Source organism: Crocodylus porosus, unplaced genomic scaffold (assembly GCF_001723895.1).
Source record: "Crocodylus porosus isolate Cpor-Errol unplaced genomic scaffold, CroPor_comp1, whole genome shotgun sequence".
NCBI lineage: Eukaryota > Metazoa > Chordata > Crocodylia > Crocodylidae > Crocodylus > Crocodylus porosus.
Genome location: NW_017728931.1, coordinates 8,558,570 through 8,581,780, shown reverse-complemented (window position 1 = coordinate 8,581,780; position 23,211 = coordinate 8,558,570). Strand labels below are relative to the sequence as shown.

Here is a 23,211-nt window from a genome sequence, read left to right as displayed (position 1 = left end):
GACTTCCTGCCCTTTGGGCAGGGGGCTGGACTCGATGATCTCCCAAGGTCCCTTCCAGCCCTGATGTCTATGAAATCTATGAAATTTTAAGTGATTATATACAATCACCTCTGTGTACACTACACAAATGTATGTTGTAGATGTTCGCTTTTTAGAACAGAATTTGATAATTTTCTGGTTCTGAGATGGCCAAACCCCTTGCTGAAAGGAGTACTTTGACAGCTTGCCAAAACTCAGTAAGTGGCCCTCTGCCCAAAATAATTGTTCGCCCCTGGGTTACCCGCTTTGTACTAGGGGTTACTCCCTCCTTCGTGGTACTCATCTTTCCTGATCAAATACCCATACAAGAAACAAAATCTATACGCTCACTGCAGCAGTTTGCCATGTGCCTTATTGTCTGTGACCACCAATCCCCATTTGCTTCACTTGTGGGATATCGTCCTTCAGAATCCACTGCTCTCACCAATTTGTGCCCACCCTGCAGCCCAGCAACTGGCATATGAAGCAAGGGTGAGCTCTCTCTTTTATACATACAATCATAGGGTTTGGGGTCACAAGCCAAAGAGATGGACCAGGTAGAAGGTAAAGAAATATTAACACTGGTAAGGGACACTTAGCATCTTAATTTCTCCCCCACTCCTTCGGAGGTGCTCCCAAATGAGCCTTTAGTCCTTAGAGTGCTGAAACAGCAGCCTGCAGCTGCCTTCTGTGCAAGTCCAGCTCCTTCAGTCCACAGTCCTGTCTGAAAGAGCCAGTGAGATCTCCAGCTGCACTGTGCACTCTTCTGTGTCAGGATGGCCAGTTTCCATGTACGCTGTCCCCCTTATTCCATCCTCCAGCTTCCTCTGCCTTTTTGCCTTGCCCCCCAGCACCTGGGGGTTTCTAGGAGTTGTAGTCCCTATTAACAGTCAGTGCAGCTCTGCAGATGGCCCCCTGGTTCCTCCTGCTGTTCCACATGTTACATTCATATTACAAATGTTTAATTTTATATCATACCATTATGTAAGGGAGCGGGTTGGCAACTTCTAGCACACATGCCGGAAGTGGCATGAGCAGCTTCTGTTTGTAGCATGAGGCAGATCTGGGAGGGGTTCAGTACCACAACAGCATATGGGGCAGGAAGTAGAAAATACAGCAGCATACTGGGGAGGGGGAAGGGAATGGCAGTGCCACTCAGGGAGGGTATGGGGTTAATATGTGCCATGACTGCTGGAAAGGTTGGTCTTCACCATTAGAACCACAGCTGTCTCCTTATATCAGTGAAGTACTGCATTTGGAATCTGTTTGATTCCTGAGTCTCAGACTGTGAGATCCTGGCAGGCCTTATTTTCCCAATTATGATTTGAGGGAGGTAATATTTAACCTGATTTTATAAAATTATTTGATACAAATGAAAAGTTTTTGTTATAAATGGTATTTATTATGATGGGATGAAAAACTTGTAGACATAAAATCTTTTGATGTTATTTGCAAGTCACGGAGGTATTGCAACTACTTCCTGAATAGTTTTTTTTGTTTCTGTTAAATTTTTCCTCTGGGTGTCATTTTCAGTTGAACATTTCACAGTAGTTTAAGACAGGAAGAGGGCTGTGTTGCTGTGTAGCAGCTGTTCTGTTGGTTAAGCGATTCATGCACAGTTTCTAAAGGATTTGGAGGAAGAAGAGTTGAATATTAGGAGCTGTCAAAATGTCTTTGCATAAATTAAGATCAGACCTGGACACAGTTTGAAATACCTTAATCCATTTTAGCCAGCCTTATTGCCCTCATTGCCCAAATCCATCTGCATTCATGGCCTTGCAACTTCACAAGCAAGAGAGAATTCAAACTGTGCAGCTGAAACTCTTAAGATTAATTGTTAGGTTAAGTAGGAAGGGAGGGGAGCCTGAAGTTTAAATATTTAAACACTGAAGCATCTTGCCTAGAAGGGATCCTCCTTCTTTCCACATGTCATGTCTTAAAAGTAGAAAAGGTGATTATAGGATGAATTTTTGTCATGAAGCAGGGAAAGATATTTTCTTTTCTAGGAGGAGTTTGCATCTTCCTAAAATTGCTGTGAATTTATCTTAATCTGAATTAGGTTCTGCCCTGTTGGCTATTTAATAGCATGGTGCTGGTGTTGGTCTTAATTGGTTTTATGGTGCTGTTTGATGGACTAACTTTTGTCTGAGAGTGAAAGCCGAGGTTGGGTTGCTTCCCCACTCCCCCTGCCAAAGTACAGTGTGTCCTAATCAAATTCCATCTCAAGTAATTACAGCTTGTATTTCTAAAATTCCCCCCAGTTTTTAGTCTAGATTAAGTGCTAGCCATTTCTTGTCCTAAATTATTGCACGGAGTTAAAGACTTACCATCTTCTGTTCTGGAGAGTTCTGTCTTGCCAAGGAGAGCAAAAGTTAGCTGGTATTTTTGGGTGGAAAGGTCCATCTAAATGAAAGCATTTTGTTGTTTCTGTTGTTATTCGAGCCTTTAGTTTTACGCTGCCTCATGTCCAAAAATCCCAAAGTGTTTTATAATTACATATGCAGGAAGCTTTTTGTCCACTATTTAATGTGAATGTTATTGGTAAAAGGCTGCAAATGGGTATCAGTCATATACAGAAACTATCCAAGAGCTTCCTTCTTCCCCTAACTTAACCAATTAGGCACTTTTGTTTACCTGTTCTGTTCTGGGTCTCCTTTGAGGCTGCCAACAAGGTGGCCCAATGTTATATAGGTGTTTTTGTCTGATGTTGGACATCTGCCTGCTAAGAGCTCAACTGCCAGGCCGCTGAACAGCCTTGCAAGAGACCTACTTCAGTGTTACTGTCCTGGGATGATACTAATACCCCGGGGATGTTTAGGGGTTCATGAAAGATGCTTTTGATTTGATCATAGTCATGTGAATTTATACTTACAATTCAAAGGAGTCTGCACCTCCTTTCAGAATTTCCAAAGGGGGCTACATTTCCATTCAGAATTTTTGTAGGGTCCACAGAAGAAAAAAAGTTTGCAAACCACTGCACTAAAGAAAAGATGCTGGGTATGCATTCCCTTAAACTCTTGAGCAATTCTTACCTATTACAGCTCTGATGTACATATCAATTTATTTTTTTTGTATACACATCATTTGTTTGGAAAGATAATTTGCTATATAGGTTAACAAGTTGAATATTAGTGCATGATTGGATATATAACTATCACTTTACCAGGGTACTTGGCAATGCTGGACACTAACTTGACTACTAATGGCTGGATCTTGGGACCAGTGCTAAATCTTATTTTTCAAAATGGCAGAATCTGACTCTCCTGTTTACCTTAATGGAGCTGCCTCTCTGTGCAGCACTCTGTTGCTGGGAGACTGCAGCTAATTTTTATGGCGCACGTCAGTAGCGGTGACTCAAATTATACATTTCATCGAGTGTCTCTCTCCTCTTTGTTTTTAAACTGTCTCCTCTGAGGGAAGAGAAAATGTTCTTTGTTCTGGGGAGGAGAGTGTCCAGACCGGAGAAGATGCTTGAATCAAAAACAAAAGCCAGATTATCCTTGTGGTTGAATCACTGTCATTCCAGTGTCACCTGATGGGAGCCAGTGGCCTGGCTTGAATTTACAACAGTGTAATAAAATCTGGTCCAGATATTTAGGGGAATGCTGGAGGTGGTCTACAGTCTCCTTCAAACTGCTGTTTCCTTTTTTGTAAACTCTCACAGCCAAAAACTGCTGAAAACAGTATGATTTCATTTTAAAGAGAAGTGACTAAATGGATTCAGAGGGTTCTTTAATTGGAAACATGCAATATTTTAGTGCCCAGTGTAAACATGTAATGGCTATTGTGAGGCTGTGGTTAACAGACTTGCACAACTTCTGTGTGTCTCTATACAATGTAAGTGTCCTTTCCTTTCTTTTTCCATGTCTTTGTGACAAGGAATTTGCAGATTTGAATCTGACAGGCTGCATCATGAACACTGGTGCTTCAGCTTCAAACTTGCAACCTCTGGGCTGTCAACCATGCACCATGAAGGGTGAAAAGTGGGTGGAGGTTAGGTGTGGAAACGTGTGACCAACCAGGAATCTGAATGTGGAATAACTCTGACAAAATGAGTGCTTCTTATTTGCCAAATTGAGGTTCTTCTTCAGGTTGAAGGGGCTGTTTGCCTTCTCCCAGGTATTCACATCCTGCTTGGTTATTTTGGCAGTCACTGTTTTTTAATCTTGCTTGAGAAAATGCTGTAAAATAATTTGCGTGCATGTCTGAAGCCTGCTTGCTTAAACACGCCAGTCATGTCAGCTGCAATGCGGCAGTGCTTGGTGCTAATGAGGTGAGCTGCCAGAACAGCCTTCCCCTTGTGTTCATTTTCTCTCCAGTTGTGGGAGAGTGGATTGGGAAAAAGGATGTGTGTTGGAAATAGCTCTTTCTGCCCTTTCCATAATGGAGATCTATGGAGGTAGAGAGGGCAGATTTCTCTGTGTTGTAGGGTACATGTGACTTTCTATAAAAGGCAAGCTCTGAAATGTATCTTGGGTGGGAGGAAACAGGAAGGGCAGCAGAGAGAACCTGTCTCCAGCTAAAAGCATTAATTGTAGTGCTCATTGAATGCAAAATTAAAACGCATACAGCTGCTGACTCTACCTATTGCACACCAGAGAATTGAGTAGATCAAAACTTTTATTCAGAAAGCAAATAAGCTTATTGATATGGAAAATGTTCGTTAATACACCTTGGCAAGACCCAAATTGTTCCAGCTGACTTCCACCAGGCACAGAAATTTAAATTTGCTGTCACTGTTTTGCCCATCTTCCTTTCCTTCCTTTTACTCCTAGTCTGCTGATGGCAACTGAGATTCCTCTAAATTGTACCATGGTGTGATGTTTATGCTTCTACAAGTTTTTGCTGCAGTTTGGCAAAGTGGATAAAGTAAACACCAAAAATATCTCCTAGCTCCCCCTGGCCCTCCTCTGCCCAGCCTTCCTTATGAGATTTGACACTTTCCAAAAGCAGTCATATCACTCTTTCTTTCCTGCAACTTGTTTGTACTCCTGAATTTCCACCCATCCCTTCAGATATGCATGCTATTCAGTTATTAGAGATTGTGAAGTACCAATTTATATTTATCTATTATCCTGGGAACTAGTTTAGGATTGTTTACTACAAATTATATTCTATCTAATTCCAGCTTTAAATATATTAAGAGGCAAGAGCAGGATTTTTTTTCTACCTTACATCCAAAATGGTGCAATTTACTAGGTGCATTTTTGGGGGTAGAGTTCTATTTAAACAAAGTATTGTTCTTTATCATAGTAGACAAGATGGATGAGCAGTATCATCTCATTTGGTAATGATTGTTGGGCTTCTCTCCCTCTTTGTTTTGAGTCCTTGGAGTTCATAAGAATGGCTTTTCTCTCCTTCTGTTTTGCAGGTCTCCGGGTAAATGGGGAGCTTGTTACTGCTTACCCACAGGTAGTGGTGGTGCGTGTGCCAACACCCTGGGTCCAGAGCGACAGTGACATCACAGTTCTCCGTCACCTGGAGAAGATGGGTTGTCGGTTGATGAATCGGCCCCAAGCCATCCTCAACTGTGTCAATAAATTCTGGACCTTCCAGGAGCTGGCTGGTCATGGTGTGCCTCTCCCAGACACTTTCTCTTATGGTAAGCCCACAAAGTCAAATAGACAACATGGTATCCAGAAACAGTAGTTAGACTAAGTAGGAAGTCAGGTAAATTTTGGAAGTCTTTAGGACTGGATTGCATGGCACAGCTGCCTGAGAGAAATGTGTAGTGACTGGAGCAGGAGATTGGGAATGAGGCCTCCTGGGCCACATCCAGACAAGTATGGCCATGTGGTATGTGGCACCACAAACACATCTGCAGCGCCATGTACCACACATTCAGGCATTCCCCACGCTGCTACCTTGCAATGCAGGGGTTGTTTTCGACTCCCAGGATCAATAAAAACCATGCAGAAAAAAAGCAGGGCAATGCGCACCATGCAAAAGCAGAGCCTGACCTGCCAGAGCTATGCTTCCAGCTGCAGAAGCAATGCAGCCACTGCTCCTCAAGACCCCCAGGACTCCAGGTAAGGCTGCTGGAGCAATCACAGTTGCTGGGCCCAGCCTCTCTTACCTCACTTGGGGTAACCTGTCATGCACCAGAGGGTGCATGGTATGCACATTCCCTGGGGACAAGTAGCAGCAGTACAAGGTGTGCTGCTGCTGCTGCTTCTTGTCCCTGGGGAAACAAACATCTGCGCTTGTGCAGACGCAGCCCTGGAGTCTGTTTCTAGCTTTGCCACTGATTTGCTGTAACACAATGGACAAGTCCCTTAAATCAGCGGTTGGTGATCTAAGGCCCACTGGTCAGATCAAGCCCAAGTGCTGTCACCTGGCCTGCAAAACTAAGGAAGTTGATCATAATTCTGCAGCAGAAGATGTCTGCAGATGTTTTGGGAAAGTGGTGTCAGCTAGAGGAGCAGCAGCTCCTAAATGGTTGCTGACCCTTGACTTAAACTGTGAATTAATACACCCCCAGACACACACCTCTTGTCTGAGTTGGGGTTTCTAATAAAGTGAGATAAGTAAAGGTCTTGGAGCTCCTTGGATTAAAAGAGAATTATGCCTTGCTTTTGCATGGTACATAGATTGTTTGGGACTCAGTGTGGTTTATACCAATTTATAAAAGCAGAGTGAAATATTTAAATACAATAGTATAACAACCCCCCTCCCCACAAATACCCCCAAATGCAAAATAATTCACTGACTCCACCCCACCTGCCAGCTCACCTGTTTCTCCCCAGTGGAGTGTTTTTTCTCTCCCTGCCTTCTTCCTCCAACCCAGACTTGCTTTTTATTCCCCATTCATTACACCCATAAATGATAAAATTTCTCTTCCCTAATTCCCTCCCATCCCTGTCCACTCCCTTACCTCTTGCTAAGGGGTGTTGTCTACTGCCCTCTTTTAACATCCCTCAGTAGCCCATGCTTTCCTCCCACAGGGAGGCTGCAGTTTCCCTATCACACCCATGTTTCATTTGTAGAATTAGACACCATGACATATTGCTGAAGTCAAGAATCTTAATAGTATTTTGAAAAAAAAAACAGACATTGATATGAATGAGAGCACTTATAGCTATGTTCCGTAGACTAAAAATGTTTAAAACTCTTGTGCTTAATCACCATCAGTTGCCTGGGGATAGGAAAGGAACTTTTTCTTTCTGGGAGAATTATTCAGTAACTGAATTTCTTGCACTTCCCTGTGAAGTATCTGGGACTGGTTGTTGTGAAAATCAAGTTACTGTATCAGATGGACCACTAATCTGATCTGGTATGGCAGTTCCTGTGTCCTTAACTATAGTGTGTTCAAGAATGGAAGATATCTCTCCAGACTTCCTTTTCTGCCACAGAAATGGCAGAATTTTTGCTTCTGTGTGCAGGTGGCTTTGTTAAGGGATCGGGTATACCAAGCCTGCACGGCTGGAAAAACATCCCATGAGTCGAGACTTACCCATGTTTTGTCACCTAATATGGAAACAAAACCCATTCACTTGAAAAATGACTTCTTCACATTAGAGAACCAGCTGCTTCAGCCTCTGGAGAAGTGAAGGGGTTTGTTTCTTTGCTAAAGAGAGATCCAAAGAATGATGGGATAACCAACAACTATCTCCCACCCTACACAGCTCTCCCTACACTTTCTATTAGTGTCCATCTTGGGTATTGGACTCTAGGCCCTCTCTTGTTAGGTGACTGGTAGCTGGTGGCTTTGCCAAGAAAAGCAGGATATGGAAAGCTTTCTGTATTCTGTTGCAAGCAGTGAAATCCCAGGCAGGGTAGTGTGCTGCTTACTTTCTGGCTCTCATTCTCTGTTGTACTGTATGCGCCCTCAGGGCCAGATGAGGAGACAGGAGAGCCCCGCTATTATTTTTGTTCCTCGTGTTGTGGTCAGCCTTCTGAATAATGGATGAGCTGGGCTGAGGAAACCTTTATAATGCCAGGCAGAATCCAGGTCCGTGTTGCTACTTTCAACCTGGAAGGGCAGGTGGAGTGTGCATTCTGCTGACTCCAGAATCTTGTCTTGCCTTCCTGCTAGTAGTTTGGATGGAACTGTGACTAGTGCAACTCCCTATTGCTTTACTTCCAAGCAGATGGGATGGGAGGAGTTAGGGGCAGGTAGAAACTGGTCAACAGGAGAGAATAGAGATTATGAAAGCGTTTATAAAGTTGGAGTGTTCCAATTTTGGGAGTGGGATTGAGTCTCGTCAGTAGCAATTGAGAGTTCCAAGGCAGACTGTGGCATATTAGGAAGGGAAAGTGAGAGAGGATAATAATACTAGGGGTGCACTGATAAAGATTTTTTGGGCCGATACCAATGGCCGGTTGTTAACAAGCCATATCGGCTGATACTGATCCAATTGCTGATGTGTGGCCTGGCAGCTTCGAGAGCAGCATCTGGCTGGTAAGTCTGTTGTGGGGGGGAGAAGAGGCAGGGGGAGGGAAGGGGTATGTGGGGGGAGAAGATCAAGGCCTCTGCAGTGAGGGAGGCAGTGGGGCAGAGGTAGGTGCTGTGCCAGTGGGGTGAGGTGCCGGACAGAGCCATGAGCAGCTTGTCCTAGGGGGAGGTGGGAGGTGTTCCCCCAATGTGTAGGAGCATAGGGGGTGTGTGCTCCTGGGATTTATGCATGGGGCAAGGGTGTGCTGCCACTGCTGGCTGGGGCCAGGGGCGGTGCTGGGCTTTTGGGAGCTGGGCTGGGGCTGTGCTTGGGTGGCAGCAGCGCTAGGAAGGGGGCTATGAGGTGGGCTACAGCCACCCCAAAATTTGCCATAGCCCCCCTGTAGTCCCCTCTGCCAGCGCCACTGTAGTCTGCTCTGAGCGCAGCCTCAACCCAGCTGCCCATCTGGGAAAAGCCCAACTCGAACCCCAGCCCCAACCTGCAGCAGCAGCCTGCCCTTGCCCTGCACACAGATCCCAGAAGCACATGTCCCACATGCCTCCCACGGGTTGCACACAGTGGTGAAAACGCTGCTTGGGGCTTCATCCTGTGCCTCACCCTGCCTGGCTGGGCAGTGCCTGCCCCAGCTCCACTCCCTTCCTCACCACGGGGGCTTGATCTTCTCCCACCCCTTCCTCCCCAGCAGGCTTACCAGCTGAACGCTGGTCTTCAAGCTGCTGGGCTGGCCATATGCATGCTGAGGATGTGCACATGCATACAGCATTTATCGGTGACGCTATTGGCTACGTCAGCCAAAAAAGGCTGATTGCTGATAATGTAAATTTTCCTTTTACTGGTGTCGATACGATATGGACCGATGTATCGGTGCACCTCAAAATGATGCATTTTCCTTGTGAACGAAGAATTAAAGTCTTGTCATGGATAAGGGCCTGGGACACACTAATCCTTATACCTTGGTTTCTTTTACCATTGGTGTGTATTGCTGCTTCTAACTGTAAGTGTGGCTGTGGAGTGTGGATGAAGCAGATGTATCCACAAATTGGCAGCATCAGTTTGACTGCATGTAACTTTTTTTTGGCTCTTTTCTTGTCAGGTGGTCATGAGAATTTTGCCAAAATGATTGATGAGGCAGAGGTACTGGAGTTCCCCATGGTGGTGAAAAACACGCGGGGTCACCGAGGTGGGTATGGGGACGTGGGTGAGGGGAAAAGGTGCATAGTGGTCTTCCATGTATACAACTGGGGAGGTTTTGGGGGGCCCTAGAACTTGCTTTCAGTTTGTGCCTAAATAATTCCAGCCTTTTGCTCCTGAGTGTTTAATAGACTTCAACACTGGAAAACAATTTTTAAGAGAAATAGTGGTTGCCACAAGGACCCTAGGACTAGAATTAGTAGAGATGCTGCATGTTAGTACTAGGGTGCATTGGTGGAGTTGTGTTTGGGATTGGAATAAAAAGATTTGGCTGGAGATGCATTACCATAGCTATGGAAACTCCCCAGGGCCTGGAACAGTAGAATTTCTGGATGACATCAAGCTGGGTGGAGTAGTAGATATGCTGGAGGGTAAGGCTAGGCATCAGAGAGACCATGACAAATTGGAGGATTGGGCCAAAAGATCTTATGAGGTTCAATAAGGACAAATGCAAAGTCCTGCACTTATGACGGAACAAACCCAGGCACTAGTACAGGCTGGGGACCAAGTGGCTAAGAAACAGCTGTGCAGAAAAGGGCTGGGGGACTACTGTGAACAATAAACTGAATAGGAACCAACAGTGTGCCCCAAGAAGGCTAACAGCAGACTGGACTGCATTAGTAGGAATAGTGCCAGATTTCAGGAAGTGATTCTTTTCCTCTGTCCAGCACTGATGAGGCCACATCTGAAGTACTGTGTCCAGTTTTGGAATTTTGGGCCCCCCCACTACAGAAAGGATGTAGACAAATTGGAGAGAATCCAGTGGAGGGCAATGAAAATGGTCCAGGAACTAGGGCACATGACTTCTGAGGAGAGGCTGAGGGAAAATAGTCTTACTTAGGACCTTGTTACAGGGAAATTTTGGGAAGCTCCTAGAGCTCTTTAACCCCTGGATTGTCTGCACATTAATGTCTTCAACAGTTGTAAGTTATGTGGTTCAGTGACACCACTCCAAGGGAAGATTATCTCTGATCTGTGCTACACAGCCTGTGTTATACTAAGTTGTAGCCTCCTATAGGCCACACTTCAGTGTATAGTGAGGTGCCCCCACCTGCTGCCCTCCATACTGGCCTGAATGGCCCACTGCTCCTCCCCACTTGTTGCCTTTACAACCTTTTCCTTGTGGATGCCCACTCTGTGCATCCTTGGGGAGCAGGTAAGGAAGGGTTAAACTGCCTGCCAGAGTTAAACTGCCACCTGCAATCTAGGCCAGAAGAGCAGCAGCTACTGGGCAGTCACATTAACCCTTCCCTGCCTGCTCCTCTGGGACAAGGTGCACAGGTTGTTACACGACGCTCTTCCGATCTGGGGGGGAGGGGAGGAGAGGGGAGGATGTGGGAGGGATTCTTATCTTACAGTCCTCCAGGCCCCTGGAGCATTTTTACACATGCAAGCACCACAGTGGAAGCTCCTGGTGCTGCAACGCTTGCAGTTTTATAATCGGCGAATTGCACATGAGTGCTGAGAAAATAGTGGCAGTGCGCTTTTGGACTAAAACACCTTGGAGGTGCTTTAGTTCAAAAGTGCACTGCTGCCATTTTCTGCACACTGACACACAGCCACTTACACATCTGCACGCAGCGCAGCACAGTTCACTTCAGTTTGTGTATGGAGCAGACTTAATTAATCACAGGGGGAAAAGGGTATGTGTATAAATGCACCCGCTGGCCTGAATGTGTGACTGCTCCCAACTTGAGCTAGCACTAACACCCATCAACATTTGTGAAGTTCAGAGTTTAAGGTGTAAGGAGGAGGCCCTTAGTCTGGAAAAGAGAAGGCTGAGTGGGGACTTAATAACAGCCTTCAGCTATTTGAAGTGTGGTTAAGAGAGGATGAAGCTAGACCAGGGGCGCTCAACCTCCAACCCACAAGCCAAATGTGGCCTGCAGAGCCATCTCATCTGGCCCACAAGGCATGCTATGAGTTAGGAAATTTTGGCTGTGAGGGAATGGTGGCCATTAATATGGCCACTCTCCCCCACCCCTGCGACATCCCCAAGGCCCACACATCTGGTTGGAGCCAAGCCATGCCCCCTCCACATGAGGCTGGACTATACCCCCTTTTCCTCCACAGGGCTGGGCTGGGGCTGGGATATGTCCCCATTTCCCCCAACGTGTCTGGATTGGGGCTGGGCTACGCCCACCCCAACACTCTGTGGGGTCAGGCCATGCCATGCCATGCCATCTTCCCTCAGATTGGAGCTGGGTCACATTCCCTTCAAAACCCCATGGGTCCAGGTTGGGGCCAAGCCATGCCTCTTTGTTCCTTTCACCTCCCATGGCCAGGTCATTGTCCCCCCACTGCTCTGGGCACCCCTTTCCACCTGCCTGCTCTCCCCTGCATTGGTCTCTACAGGGAATGTGTAAATGGATGTAAAGTATATCAGGGCCTTGAGGCTGGGCAGTTTGGAGATTTTACATGTACTGAATTAACAGTGTAGATGGCTCTGACGGGTCTTACACTGCTTTCAGTGTTCATCCCCATCCTTCAATGTTCTGTTTTGACACAGGAAAAGCTGTATTCCTAGCACGAGACAAGCACCATTTAGCAGACCTGAGCCATTTGATCCGTCATGATGCCCCCTACCTGTTCCAGAAATATGTCAAGGAGTCCCACGGCAAGGATGTTCGTGTCATTGTAGTAGGAGGCCGCGTGGTGGGCACCATGCTCCGCTGCTCAACAGATGGAAGGATGCAGAGTAACTGCTCACTTGGTAGGAATACCATTGCCTGTGGCCTTGATCAGCGTTTGTGAAGCCCAATGGGAGATAAGTGGCAACCCCAATTTAAATAATATTTACGGGTTTTTTTAATCAAGTTTATTACAGTAGTGTATATGGGGTGAATGAGGAGTCACTGTGCTGACTAAACCCAGAACAAATGCTGATACCTGCTCCACAGAACTTCTGACAAGTTGAAGCGAAAGACGGGTGAGATGGGGAAATAGGTAGAAGAAACAAGCAGACTGAATTATGTGATAATGTCCCAGCCCCCTACAATCTATGGATAACAGCTGATACTACATTAGTGCCACAATATCCTTGTTTTGGTTTTATTATTTTCTGTTAGAAGGAGATAAATTAGGTGGGAAGACAAAGGAAAGGAGGGTATGGGAGGAGTTGGAGGAAACATCCATTTAGCACAGGGTAGAGAAGGTGAAGAGTGAAAACAGAAGAAAGCAGTCAGGAGTCTTCACTGTCAGTCCTTCTTGAACTGTTTTTGCAGTTGCAGTGCTGATTTTCATGCATTCCCCACTCCCTCCCCTCAAAAAAAATGTGACAGGAAAAAGGACAACACCTGGCTCCTACTTTCCCCAAAGCGGGTATCTTCTGTGCAATTCTGGATCTGGGGCATGCTTGGGGGAGAGTTAGACTTGGCTGAGCCCCATTTTATCTTTTCCGTGTTCATGTACAGTACAACTACAGTTATACAAAAGTTTGGGAGAGCAGAGGTATGTTTCTGAATAACCTGGGAATTTTCAGTGTACCAGGTATTAAGGAACTTGACCCAGTTTTGAAAGATGAAACAAGGAAGAAAGCTTCATTGTTTGTTTGTTATTTTTGCTCAAGGGATAGAGCCCCCACAGTTGTCATTAAAAACTAGTGGGGGCTGCAGAGGCGCAACACTATTGACAATGATGTTGTCAGTGGATATGCAAAGAGACTGAGGCCATGTGCTTTTGTACACTTCCACATTTGCTGCTGACCTGCAGCCACTCCAGGGAATCTGTTTTAACGTTCAACAGCAACGCTATGTAGTATGTTAGGTCAGGAAGGGATGAAGGTTATATACAGTTGAAACTGCAAGGGGAGTCTTAGCCTTAGCATGAATGTAAAGTCTGATTTTGCTGGAAGATCCAAGTTTTTAAAAGAAGCAGCAAGCAGGCATACTTACTGTGCAGAGTGGGACTGTTTCAGATCTCCATATATGATAAGCAAAAAAAGTAACATACCTGTTTGGGCTAAGAAAAGTGCAAGCCCTCTTATTTAAAGAATAAGATGTGAGGTGTGTTCTCTGTGCTGACAAAAATGGTCAGAAATTTGTTTGATTTGTTTGAAAGGCAATGTTTTCAACACCTCATGCCACCAGTCAATGTCTTGTTCATTATCTACTGAAAGGGAAGTAAGTAGTCCTTTTCTGGGTCACCCACACCCTTCCTGCAACATTCTTATTTCCTCTGTATGTTCTCCAAGATGAGAGCCATGACTATCCTGCTGAGCAGGTGATATCTAACCAGATCACAGCTAGAGAATTGACTCTTATTTTATCTTTTGCCAGGCGGTGTAGGAATGATGTGCTCACTGAGTGAACAAGGCAAGCAGTTGGCAGTCCAGGTGTCAAATATCCTGGGGATGGACGTATGTGGCATCGACCTCCTGATGAAAGATGACGGCTCGTTCTACGTCTGCGAGGCCAATGCAAATGTAGGTTTCATTGCCTTTGACAAGGCTTGTAATCTAGATGTAGCTGGTATCATAGCGGACTATGCCGCTTCTCTCCTTGCCCCCGGTCGCTTGACGCGGCGTATGTCCTTACTCTCTGTGGTGTCCACGGCCAGCGAGACTAGCGAGCCAGAGCTGGGCCCTCCAGCTAGCGCCGCTGTCGACAATATGAGTGCTAGCTCCAGCTCTGTCGACAGCGACCCTGAGACCACGGAGAGAGAGTTGCTCACCAAGCTCCCGGGGGCTCTGTTCAACATGAACCAGCTAATAGCCAATGAGATCAAACTCCTTGTAGAGTGATGCCACATGTAAATACATGACCAACGTATCTCTTGTAAATTTTTTAAAACCAACTTGCAATGCTGTTTATCGGAGAAGCTCAGGGAGATGAAAGGAATGGGGAGGGAACCAGTCATGGGAATGAGATTTTCTTAAAAGGTTTCATAGGTGCATATTCTGTGGTTGCTGTTCTTCCTTTATAATTCTTTAGAACATGGCATCAGTTTCATTCTCTAATTGGGGATGCCTAATTCACAGCCCACAAAGGGATTTTATTGGATGCAGCTCTGGTCCCAAGTCTTATTGCTACCTGCATTCAAGGGGCAACACTGTAGCACAATCACACTTTTGGTTTTGGAAAGCTGTTTCACAACTCTCCAGAAACTTCTGTGAAATTGTGCAGTTGTCTCTTTAAGACCTTGATTCTGTCAGTTGTGGAGTGCCTCTTACCTTGTGAAAGTTGAGGTTATTTAAGGCCTGATACTTCACAGTTGCTGAACTCCTACTGTTAAAAAAAAGACCCATTTTGGTATTGTAGGATCTGGTTCCTAAACAAGGAAGCAAGACGAAGTATTTGTTAAACTTGAGCTTTCAGTGCAAACCTGCGACTTCTGCTATTTCAGTATTAACTGATAGCTTTGTGTCCATATTTGTTTATAACGCTTTTGAAGGGGGATTTTTAATATTTGTGTTTTTTATCATCTTAAATCCTGTTTTTGGGCAGAAGGTGTATAGGAGAATTGGTCACGTTTTATTCATGGCAGAAGTGGCATGTTTTAACTATTTTTGCATGATTGGAGGAGATAAACAGCACTGTAATGTTTGGTGTACAAAATAATGTTTAATCCAATGTGAAAAAAAGAATTACATTAGTTTAAAACAAACGTGCATTGACTTGTGTTTGTTAGTGTTTTAGTCTTTTTGAGAGAGATGCTATGTTAATGTTCCTTTTTTTTTTAATACATGCTAATCCAACACTCCCTTCTCTATGCCTGCATCTTTAACAGTGGCCAAAGTGAAAACACTGCAAACTGTTTGTTGACAGAACACAGAATTGAAGCCTGAACATCATTCTTTTTTTTTTGGTCATTTTAAGGGGGAAATCTGGTACAGTATGGAGGAGGGAAAAGGTAGTTGAAAACTCCAAAATACCGAGAAACTCTTTAGGATAAAACTGAAGGTCACTCAATACCAGTATTATGAGGCTTGCACTTCCCAAGTTGAAACTATCTCAAATTCAGTATTAATGGTGTTCCAAAGAGTTGTATCCAGGGGAAAATATGCAGTTCTTAGGTTTTGGGAAACTGTGCAGCAAATTAAAACATAATAGTAATAATAAGGTTCATCCAGAATTAAAATATAACCAAAGGACACAAGCAGTGATTAAATGGTTCCTAGACCCTTCTGTGTGAATGGGTGTCTGCGTGTGTGCACGTATGTGTGTGCATGTGCACTTTGCTCTATCTCTTTGGTTTTTGGGCTGTTCAGCTCCTAATTTTCTTTCCAGGCTGCCTGATTTTCCTCACTCCTCCTGGCTGCGCAATTTCTTATTCAGTCTGAGCTGTTTTGAAAAAGCAGGAACCAAAACAGCAATGCTGAGTCCATTTTTAAGTCCTCATCTTCCTCATCCCTTTCTTACTCTTCCTTCCCTCTGGGTTCATAAAGCACTGAAACTATAGATTATATAAATAAATACAAGCCTTTTTTGTTTTTGTTTTTTTAAAGAACAAAACATAAGACGTTTACAACTCAAAGGCAATCTTGTGAAAATAGGGTTTGTTTGAGGGGGGAGTCATGCGCGTGCAATGCTGCTGTTATCTGGATACTTTAAAGGAGGAGCATGTCCCAGGTACCCTCTGAGGCTCTGCACTTCCCACCTCTCTGGCCCCCTCACTTCTCTGCCGCTGTGCTGTTTCACCTTCACTGGGACCTTAAACAAACACTACATGGACGCTACACAGAGAGACTTCAAGAGGCAATAAACAGAACAGTATTAACCTGCTTTCATGGAGGTTTGATCATGCTTATTTGTACAGTATGGTTTTCCTTTTTTATTTTAAGATGGAATGTAAAAAAATGACCTTTTTTTGTAGAATTAAATATTATTATTAAAATCAAGTGAAAGGTTGACTGTTGGTGTGAACAGGTGGAGTGGACCAGCTGGTTCAGCAACAAAAGTTTCAGCAACAAGTTTTCAGCAATCAGGGTCTTCCCTGCCTTTATTCCCAAGCCTTCAGGTGTACAGGTTAACACAAAAGAAAACAAAAGATTTCTCTTTATGACCCGAACAAATATCCCAACATGGGTTACATCCAATCCAAACAACTACCTGGTAAGCTCTGTCTTCTCAGAGTCCCTTCTCCCATAATCTAATTGTCAAAGAGCTGTTTTTTGGAGTTTCCTGTGTTCTCTTCGACATGCTGATTTGAGTCTTTAGTTTCTACCCTATGTTAGTGCATCCTGAACACCTGTGGGGCAAAGGAGCAGAGCTGACTCCCTGTCAGCTTGCAGAAATCTTCAAAGGCCTCTGCAGTATTGTTACAGTTAGTTAGTAAGTAGAGCTTTTGCAGGAAGATGCTTGTAGCCAAACTTCCTGGGTGGGCTTGAGTCCCCACAATGTGTAGGCATGAAGAAAGATGCCACAACAGTAGGGAATCTCTTACTGCTTCTCACCTTTAAGAATTTCCTATTCCTAATCACATTTTAGAGCTATACAAGTTTGCTTAGTAACACATGTGATTTATTCTAAAACACAAGCAGGTAGTTAGCTCCCTTGTGATGAGGTCCTCATATCTGATTAGTGTTAATACTGCAAGATTGGAAAAAATTGTGCATACATTGCTCAGAAGGGAAAAGTCAGAGTTAATAACCTCACACATACTCATTTAGACAGCAGTTGATACTGCTTACAAATGCGTTGCTGATGATCCAGTGATAAAAATGGGCAGAGCTCTATGGTGTACTTCTCCCCTGCTTACCCATTGCTTTGGGTCAGCAAGATGTATAAGTGGGGAAAGAAAAAATGGGTTTCATATTTTTGTCTGTAATACACAACTAAGAAACATCAAGCCCATCCCACCCAGGGATTGTCTCTGTCACATTTAAGCCACAGAGCCAGATGACCACTATGGGCTGTACTCCCCTTGTTTCCATATTCTGAGGAACACTTGCCATATTCCAATGTTTTAATAGCACTGTTGCAACCTATTACATTCTGGTTTGAAAGCTGATATTGGTAATGGCAGGTAATCAGCCTACACTGTGTTTTAAAAGTGTCAATGCACATCAATTTATAACTTGAAAACCAAGTACAAATTTTGGTTTGCAAAAAAAAGTTTTTTCAACTGAATCTGATGGAAATCCGTATGCTGTTTGCAACTGTTTTTTGTTTGACCTGTTTTTTTTTTCTTTTTCTGTTTGCATGTGGAGACTTTTCTTCAGCTGGTCATGTGTTTACTATTTCTATCACTATGTCAAGTCAGGTTACCTATATAGCTTTGTATACTGTTAAGCCTTGTATTTACTGCACCAATGTGTTTTTATAAAACCTTTCTCTGGATTGCTACAATGCCTCATCTGTAACGTGATGGAAGATCAGCACTACATACACACATGAACTGGTCATCTTTTTGTTCTCAGTTAATGATCAAGCCTCCAATGGCCTTTCTCCTGCCCTGCCTCAGTGATATCTTTTAAGTGCATTATCTGCTCAAGAAATGCCTCTGGAACTTCTGTATATGTCAGGTGCAAAAACAGGGTACTTCAAATGTTGCACAGGACGTTTAAATCAAATGCATGGCATCAGTGACTCTTTTCGATCCTCCTCCCCTCCCTTGCAAAGGGCTTCAGTCAGTAAAATATGTATAGGGTGTTGAGGGCCTAGAGAGACTCTGTGAAAGTAAACTGTATGTACAGTATCTTTCTCATGGCTCGCTCTTTTTGAGAAGGTTTATGGGCTATATGGCTGGTGTGAGAGACACGACCACTCCTGTTCTCTCTATGGAATTGTAGGTGCTCGGACAGGTAACCAATGTTGCTACTGTCTTTTTCTTCTTTTTTTTTTTCCTTTTCTTTTTTTTCCCCATTTTTAATTTCTCTGTTCTAGGAATTCTTTTAAAATGTAACATTGCAGGATTTATAACCAGGTGTTTGCTGCTTTTTCTTTGTTGTATTCTTTGTCTTTCTTGACCTTGGAGGGCAATTTTTGGAGTGTTCCGATATTATATATTAATTAGCCTGCTGAAAGAAACCTCAAAAGCCCTTGTATTACAGTTTTTTCAGTTGAAATGTTTTGTTTGTTAAAACTAATGTCTCAAACTGATGTGCGGTTCTCAGGTGGTTTTGTAAACTATTCTACTTTGTGCATAAGAAATGTCTTCTAACAGTTCATACTCTTACTGTTCTTTGCAAAACTTTTCAGGAGCCAAAAAAGTCAAACAATCCAGAGAAAAAACTTCCCTTCTCCCCTTTCTGATGGCAAGAGTGAGAGCTTATGAAAAGTCCTTGAGAATATTCCTTCCTAAACTTTTCCCCCCAGTAACGCAAGCTGGTAAAACGGTAAATGCAGCAGTTTGGTGGCATCCAAAACCGACCTGTTGGCAGGTAAATTCACTCTTTCTGCTCCTTTTTTAAACCATCACGTTTGCTAACTTGTCTGCCTGTCTTCTTTCCTTTCTTCCTTCCTTTCTTCTTTTTCCTATTCAATCCATTTTTTTGAAGAATCTTCTCAGAGGATTTCTCCAACAATGAGGCTAAGAGAGCAAATCTTACGTTTTTTTTCTTTCTCTCTCCTCCCCCCCTCCCCCCTGAATAAGATAAATTTTAAGAAATCTTCCAAGCTTTTTCCCTTACTTTGTTCATTTGAGACTACTGTGAGGGTGGTTTAAAGCCAACACTGTGTCATAATGGGGATGGTGTCTAAGTGCACAAATTCCATCATCCTCTTTGAATCTCTACTTTTTTATCTTTTTCCTTCCAATGTGCTATTCTGGCTTAAGTTTTCACAGGGCTATGGTGCTTCCCCAGGTGTACAGTGAGCACAAACTTAACGGCATCAATTAGAAGTTGACAGGTATGGAAAACTAGTACAAAGACAGTTAATTTTAGGATTAAAATTACATAGAAGGGCTGGGTATTGGGGCATCAGGGCAGATGGAAGAATGCCTCTGCTTAAAGCAAACAACCCAGCACTGATGGTATCCCTCTGGAGTATTTTTAGTGTTCCTCTCACTATAATATCTCAGCATCTATAAACACCTAGTTGTTTTTTCACCTCCCAGCCAGTGGTTTCAAATCACCTTGCAGATATCCACAATTTAGTATCTTCCTAAGAATAGGAGAATCCATGATGGAAGCTGAGGCCCAGAAGTTAAGGAGATAGCAGAGGGAGTTCCCTAGTTGGGCATATGATTCCTCAGGCAAGTTTTCAAGATGAGTATTATCCCAGATAAAATGCATTTTTGTCTTAAGTATACTCCTAATAAAGGAGTCCTTTCTTAGCCCTGTTTTAAAAATGTTTTGATTATACAAATAACTCATCAATGTGTGTTCTAGAAAATAGTTATGTCAACAGTGTGTTGAATCACTACTATAAATGAAGCAGAAGAAAGTAATTTTAGGTAGACCCAAATGTTGCTCTCAGACGCACTGAAATAAATCTAATATCCCTCTCTGGAAGTCAGTAAAGTGACTTCCAATTTTCAGTGGCATAATCAAGGGTTAAATTTGTGCCTCTAATTTTACAGACCTCCTATATTCACATTTTTCCAATGCTTTCCCTCCTTCCTCTCCCCTTTAAGATGCATCCACTTCTTTCTTCTTGCCACTGGGCAGGCCTATTCCTTTGTTTTTGGTTTCTGTTTGTATATCGACTGCTATAAGATACGGATGTAACACTTTCACACCTGGCTGTGTCTTTTCTTTTGAGGAACTCTCTGTGGGACTAGTATTCTTTAAAAAATGGGTCTGAATTCTTCTCATCTCCCAATATGTTAGGCATTTGCATTGCTGGCTCTAAATTTTACACCTAAGATCCATGATAATTCATGTTTTGAATGTTCTCTTGGTAGCAGAAAAAGTTAAATTGTGTAACTTGTCTGTAGGGGAGTGCAGAAGAGAGACTATTGCAGGGTCCTAAATGTTCAGCCCTGCACCTCTCTCTGGTTTGCTGGAATGAGTTTCAAAAGATGTGGCTACACACCTGCCTTTGGTGCCCTTTCAAAGGAGAGCAGCTAGTTTGTTCTAACTGCTAGTGTTGATGAGCCCACAATAATTCAAAAAGCTCCAGCTTTAACACTCCTTCGTCCACATTTATACATTTGTATTGTTCTTTGCTGTTCACACAACAGTTGGAATGAACAGACTGTTGTCCCTTTGAAAAGTTTCCAAATGTACCTATGTCCACACCCAGCATATATCCACACCCAAAACCTGGTATTGGTTTTGCTTGTTCGCTGTGCTTTACAAATGGTATTGGGTGAGGGGAGGATATCAGACACTTGATTTAAGCCTTGGCTCCTAAGACAAAGGGATCCCTGTGTGATTATCTGAGTGCTGAACAAGAACTTCTTCTATATGCCCTTATGCTGCAACAGAATAATAAAACTGGTAGGTGGCAGTAGCAGAAGAAGGAACTAATGTGGCTGTCACCTGAGAAACCTGCAGTGTGGGGAGAAATGGAAGACAAAATAACTGAAGCAGGGGGAAGAGAGGAGAGAGACGGAGGTCCCAGAATTCTCCCTTTGAACGGTGAGTCAGATTTACTTAATTCTTACCCATCACAAGAATTGCCTGCATAGATTAGATACGTTGGGCCTATCTTGCTTCTTTCCATCTTGGTTTTGATTCTCATTGCGGTCTTCAGTTTCCATACTGTCTCTGACATGAGCCAAGGTTTAGATACCCGAGAAGATGTCCCATGTCTCCATAAGGCTATTTACTGTGGAGTATTATGCAATGGAGAGAGCCCCTTTCTGACACCACTCTCTTTTCAGCCTGCGATCAGACCCAAAGCCTGAGGGGCTGATGGCCTATGTAATTCTTTTAATTCTGTTTAGTGCTACTTTTATGTGCTGTTTGCTCTCACATGACTATATAATCCCTTTCTGGAATGTTCCAAGTGGTTTACCATGATATTACCCTGTGGCTACAAATACTACATGTTAAATATATTTAGCATTTCCTCACCAAAAGTACTTTCCTTTAAAAGAGGAACCAGTTTTAGAAGTAATCTGAACTGTTTTCATCCTAGTTTTATTATAGTTTTTCATCCATTTAGAGTGTGTGGGGAGCATTAATTACAGCAGTAGAGCAGCCAGCTGTAGCTCCCTAGTTTTATTGTTCATATTATTACAGATTTTTGGTCACTTAAGATGTCATACCTGCCACTTTTGCTATATAGAGAAGCTACTTGAATTTCACAGCAACAGCCAGGGTTATCTGGCAGCAAATGCGAGGGTTCAACATGAGGTTTGTGACACAGAGTCAGACCAGTCTGCTTAACTTAAGAATGTAAGGGATGCCATGCTAGGTCAAACTGCAGATGCATCTAGCCCAGTGTCCTGTATCTCACAGTACGCTTCAGATACTCAAGGGAAAAGTATTTATTCAGGGCCTAGCCAGAGTGATCAATCCCCTGCCCTGCTTCCCTTGCAGCTTCCAGCATATAAAGTACTAAGAGGTCCTAATATGGAAGTTGCAGCCCTAATGGTCATATTTAATATTACTGAGGTACATTTCCTGCATCAGTGTGTCTGAACTGCTCTTGAACTTGGTTAAATTGTTGGCCTCTACCTTGCTGCAGTGAGGTTCACATGTTAATTGCATGTTGTGTGAGAACTTCCTTTTGTTAGTGTTTAAACTGGTTCCTAATTTCCTCCAGTTCTAATAGAAATGACATATTAAATCCCTATTTACTTTCTCCGCCTTTGGTTGCTCAGCAAAGGTTTCTCAATGCATGGAGCCCCTTTCCTATCGCTTCTTTTGCTACAGAGTCTCCAAGATCTTAATCTCATTGGGACCTTCCCTCCCTGATTCTGAATCCTGGTCTCTGCACCGTTGTTCTAGGACTTGTGAAACAGGAAGTAAAGGTCACCCATAGAGAAATGTTTAAATCTAAGGTGATAAATGTAAAAAGCTAAATTGCTTTTAGGGTGAAGTATCACAAAAGTCTTTAAAAATTAAACTGTAAGTAGTGCTTACAAAAGCTAGTAAAAAAAAAAGCTTCTGAACCTGGCAGGTACCCTTATAATGTTTGCACAGGGAAAATGGATATTATTTATTGTATCAGTCAAAGATGTCACAGATGTGGCCTGTAGTGTTGGCCTGGGTTTCAGACCAGATCTGTATGCAGGGCTGGTCTGCAGGCCCAGGCTGGCCTGTGGATTGACTGTACACCAGTCATTCAGCTCATTGGGCCAAATGAGTTTGACACCCCTGCTTTTAAGTGATGCCCTGGAACTGTACAATGACTGACTGCACATTGTGAGTTCTTTGTGGAGGACAGAGATGGAGGGAAAGATTCCTACTTGGGACTAGGCAATCAGGACTCGTAGTAGAGATGATCTTTTTTTATTAGACCAACAAGATTTTTGCAAAAAAAAATTATTTAATTGCTTGGAACTAATCATTCATTGGCCAAGTGAATTGAGATGTAATATTCTAGGGTTACCATATTTCTAGTTCCAAAAAAAAAGGCCACCTATCGAGGGGACACCTTACTCCCAGCCTGTAGCCACCTTCCCTGCTGCTGCTCCTCACTTCCGACCTGAGACCCCTGGCCTCTCACTCCTGACCCACAGTCCTTTGCCCCCTCATCCCTGCTGCTGCCCCTCCTGACCTACATACCTTTGACCCTGCCAGAGCCTCTCACTCTCAACCCAGTGTCTT

At 43.6% G+C, this 23,211-nt stretch overlaps 1 protein-coding gene across 2 annotated transcripts in view; it reads left to right on the top strand.

Moving 5' to 3' along the window:
• RIMKLB (ribosomal modification protein rimK like family member B) overlaps positions 1 to 23,211 on the top strand; it is a 79,779-nt gene that overhangs the window by 50,828 nt on the left and 5,740 nt on the right. The window contains exons 3-8 of one of the 2 annotated variants that reach the window (XM_019544149.1): positions 5,390 to 5,620; positions 9,508 to 9,594; positions 12,115 to 12,318; positions 13,883 to 18,348; positions 18,746 to 18,927; positions 20,919 to 21,072. In XM_019544149.1, the coding sequence (XP_019399694.1) occupies positions 5,390 to 5,620; positions 9,508 to 9,594; positions 12,115 to 12,318; positions 13,883 to 14,346 (986 nt within the window). In that variant the 3' untranslated portion in view covers positions 14,347 to 18,348; positions 18,746 to 18,927; positions 20,919 to 21,072. Of the gene's footprint in view, positions 1 to 5,389; positions 5,621 to 9,507; positions 9,595 to 12,114; positions 12,319 to 13,882; positions 18,928 to 20,918; positions 21,073 to 23,211 lie in introns of both variants that reach the window. The other variant, XM_019544148.1, reaches the window with a different exon arrangement.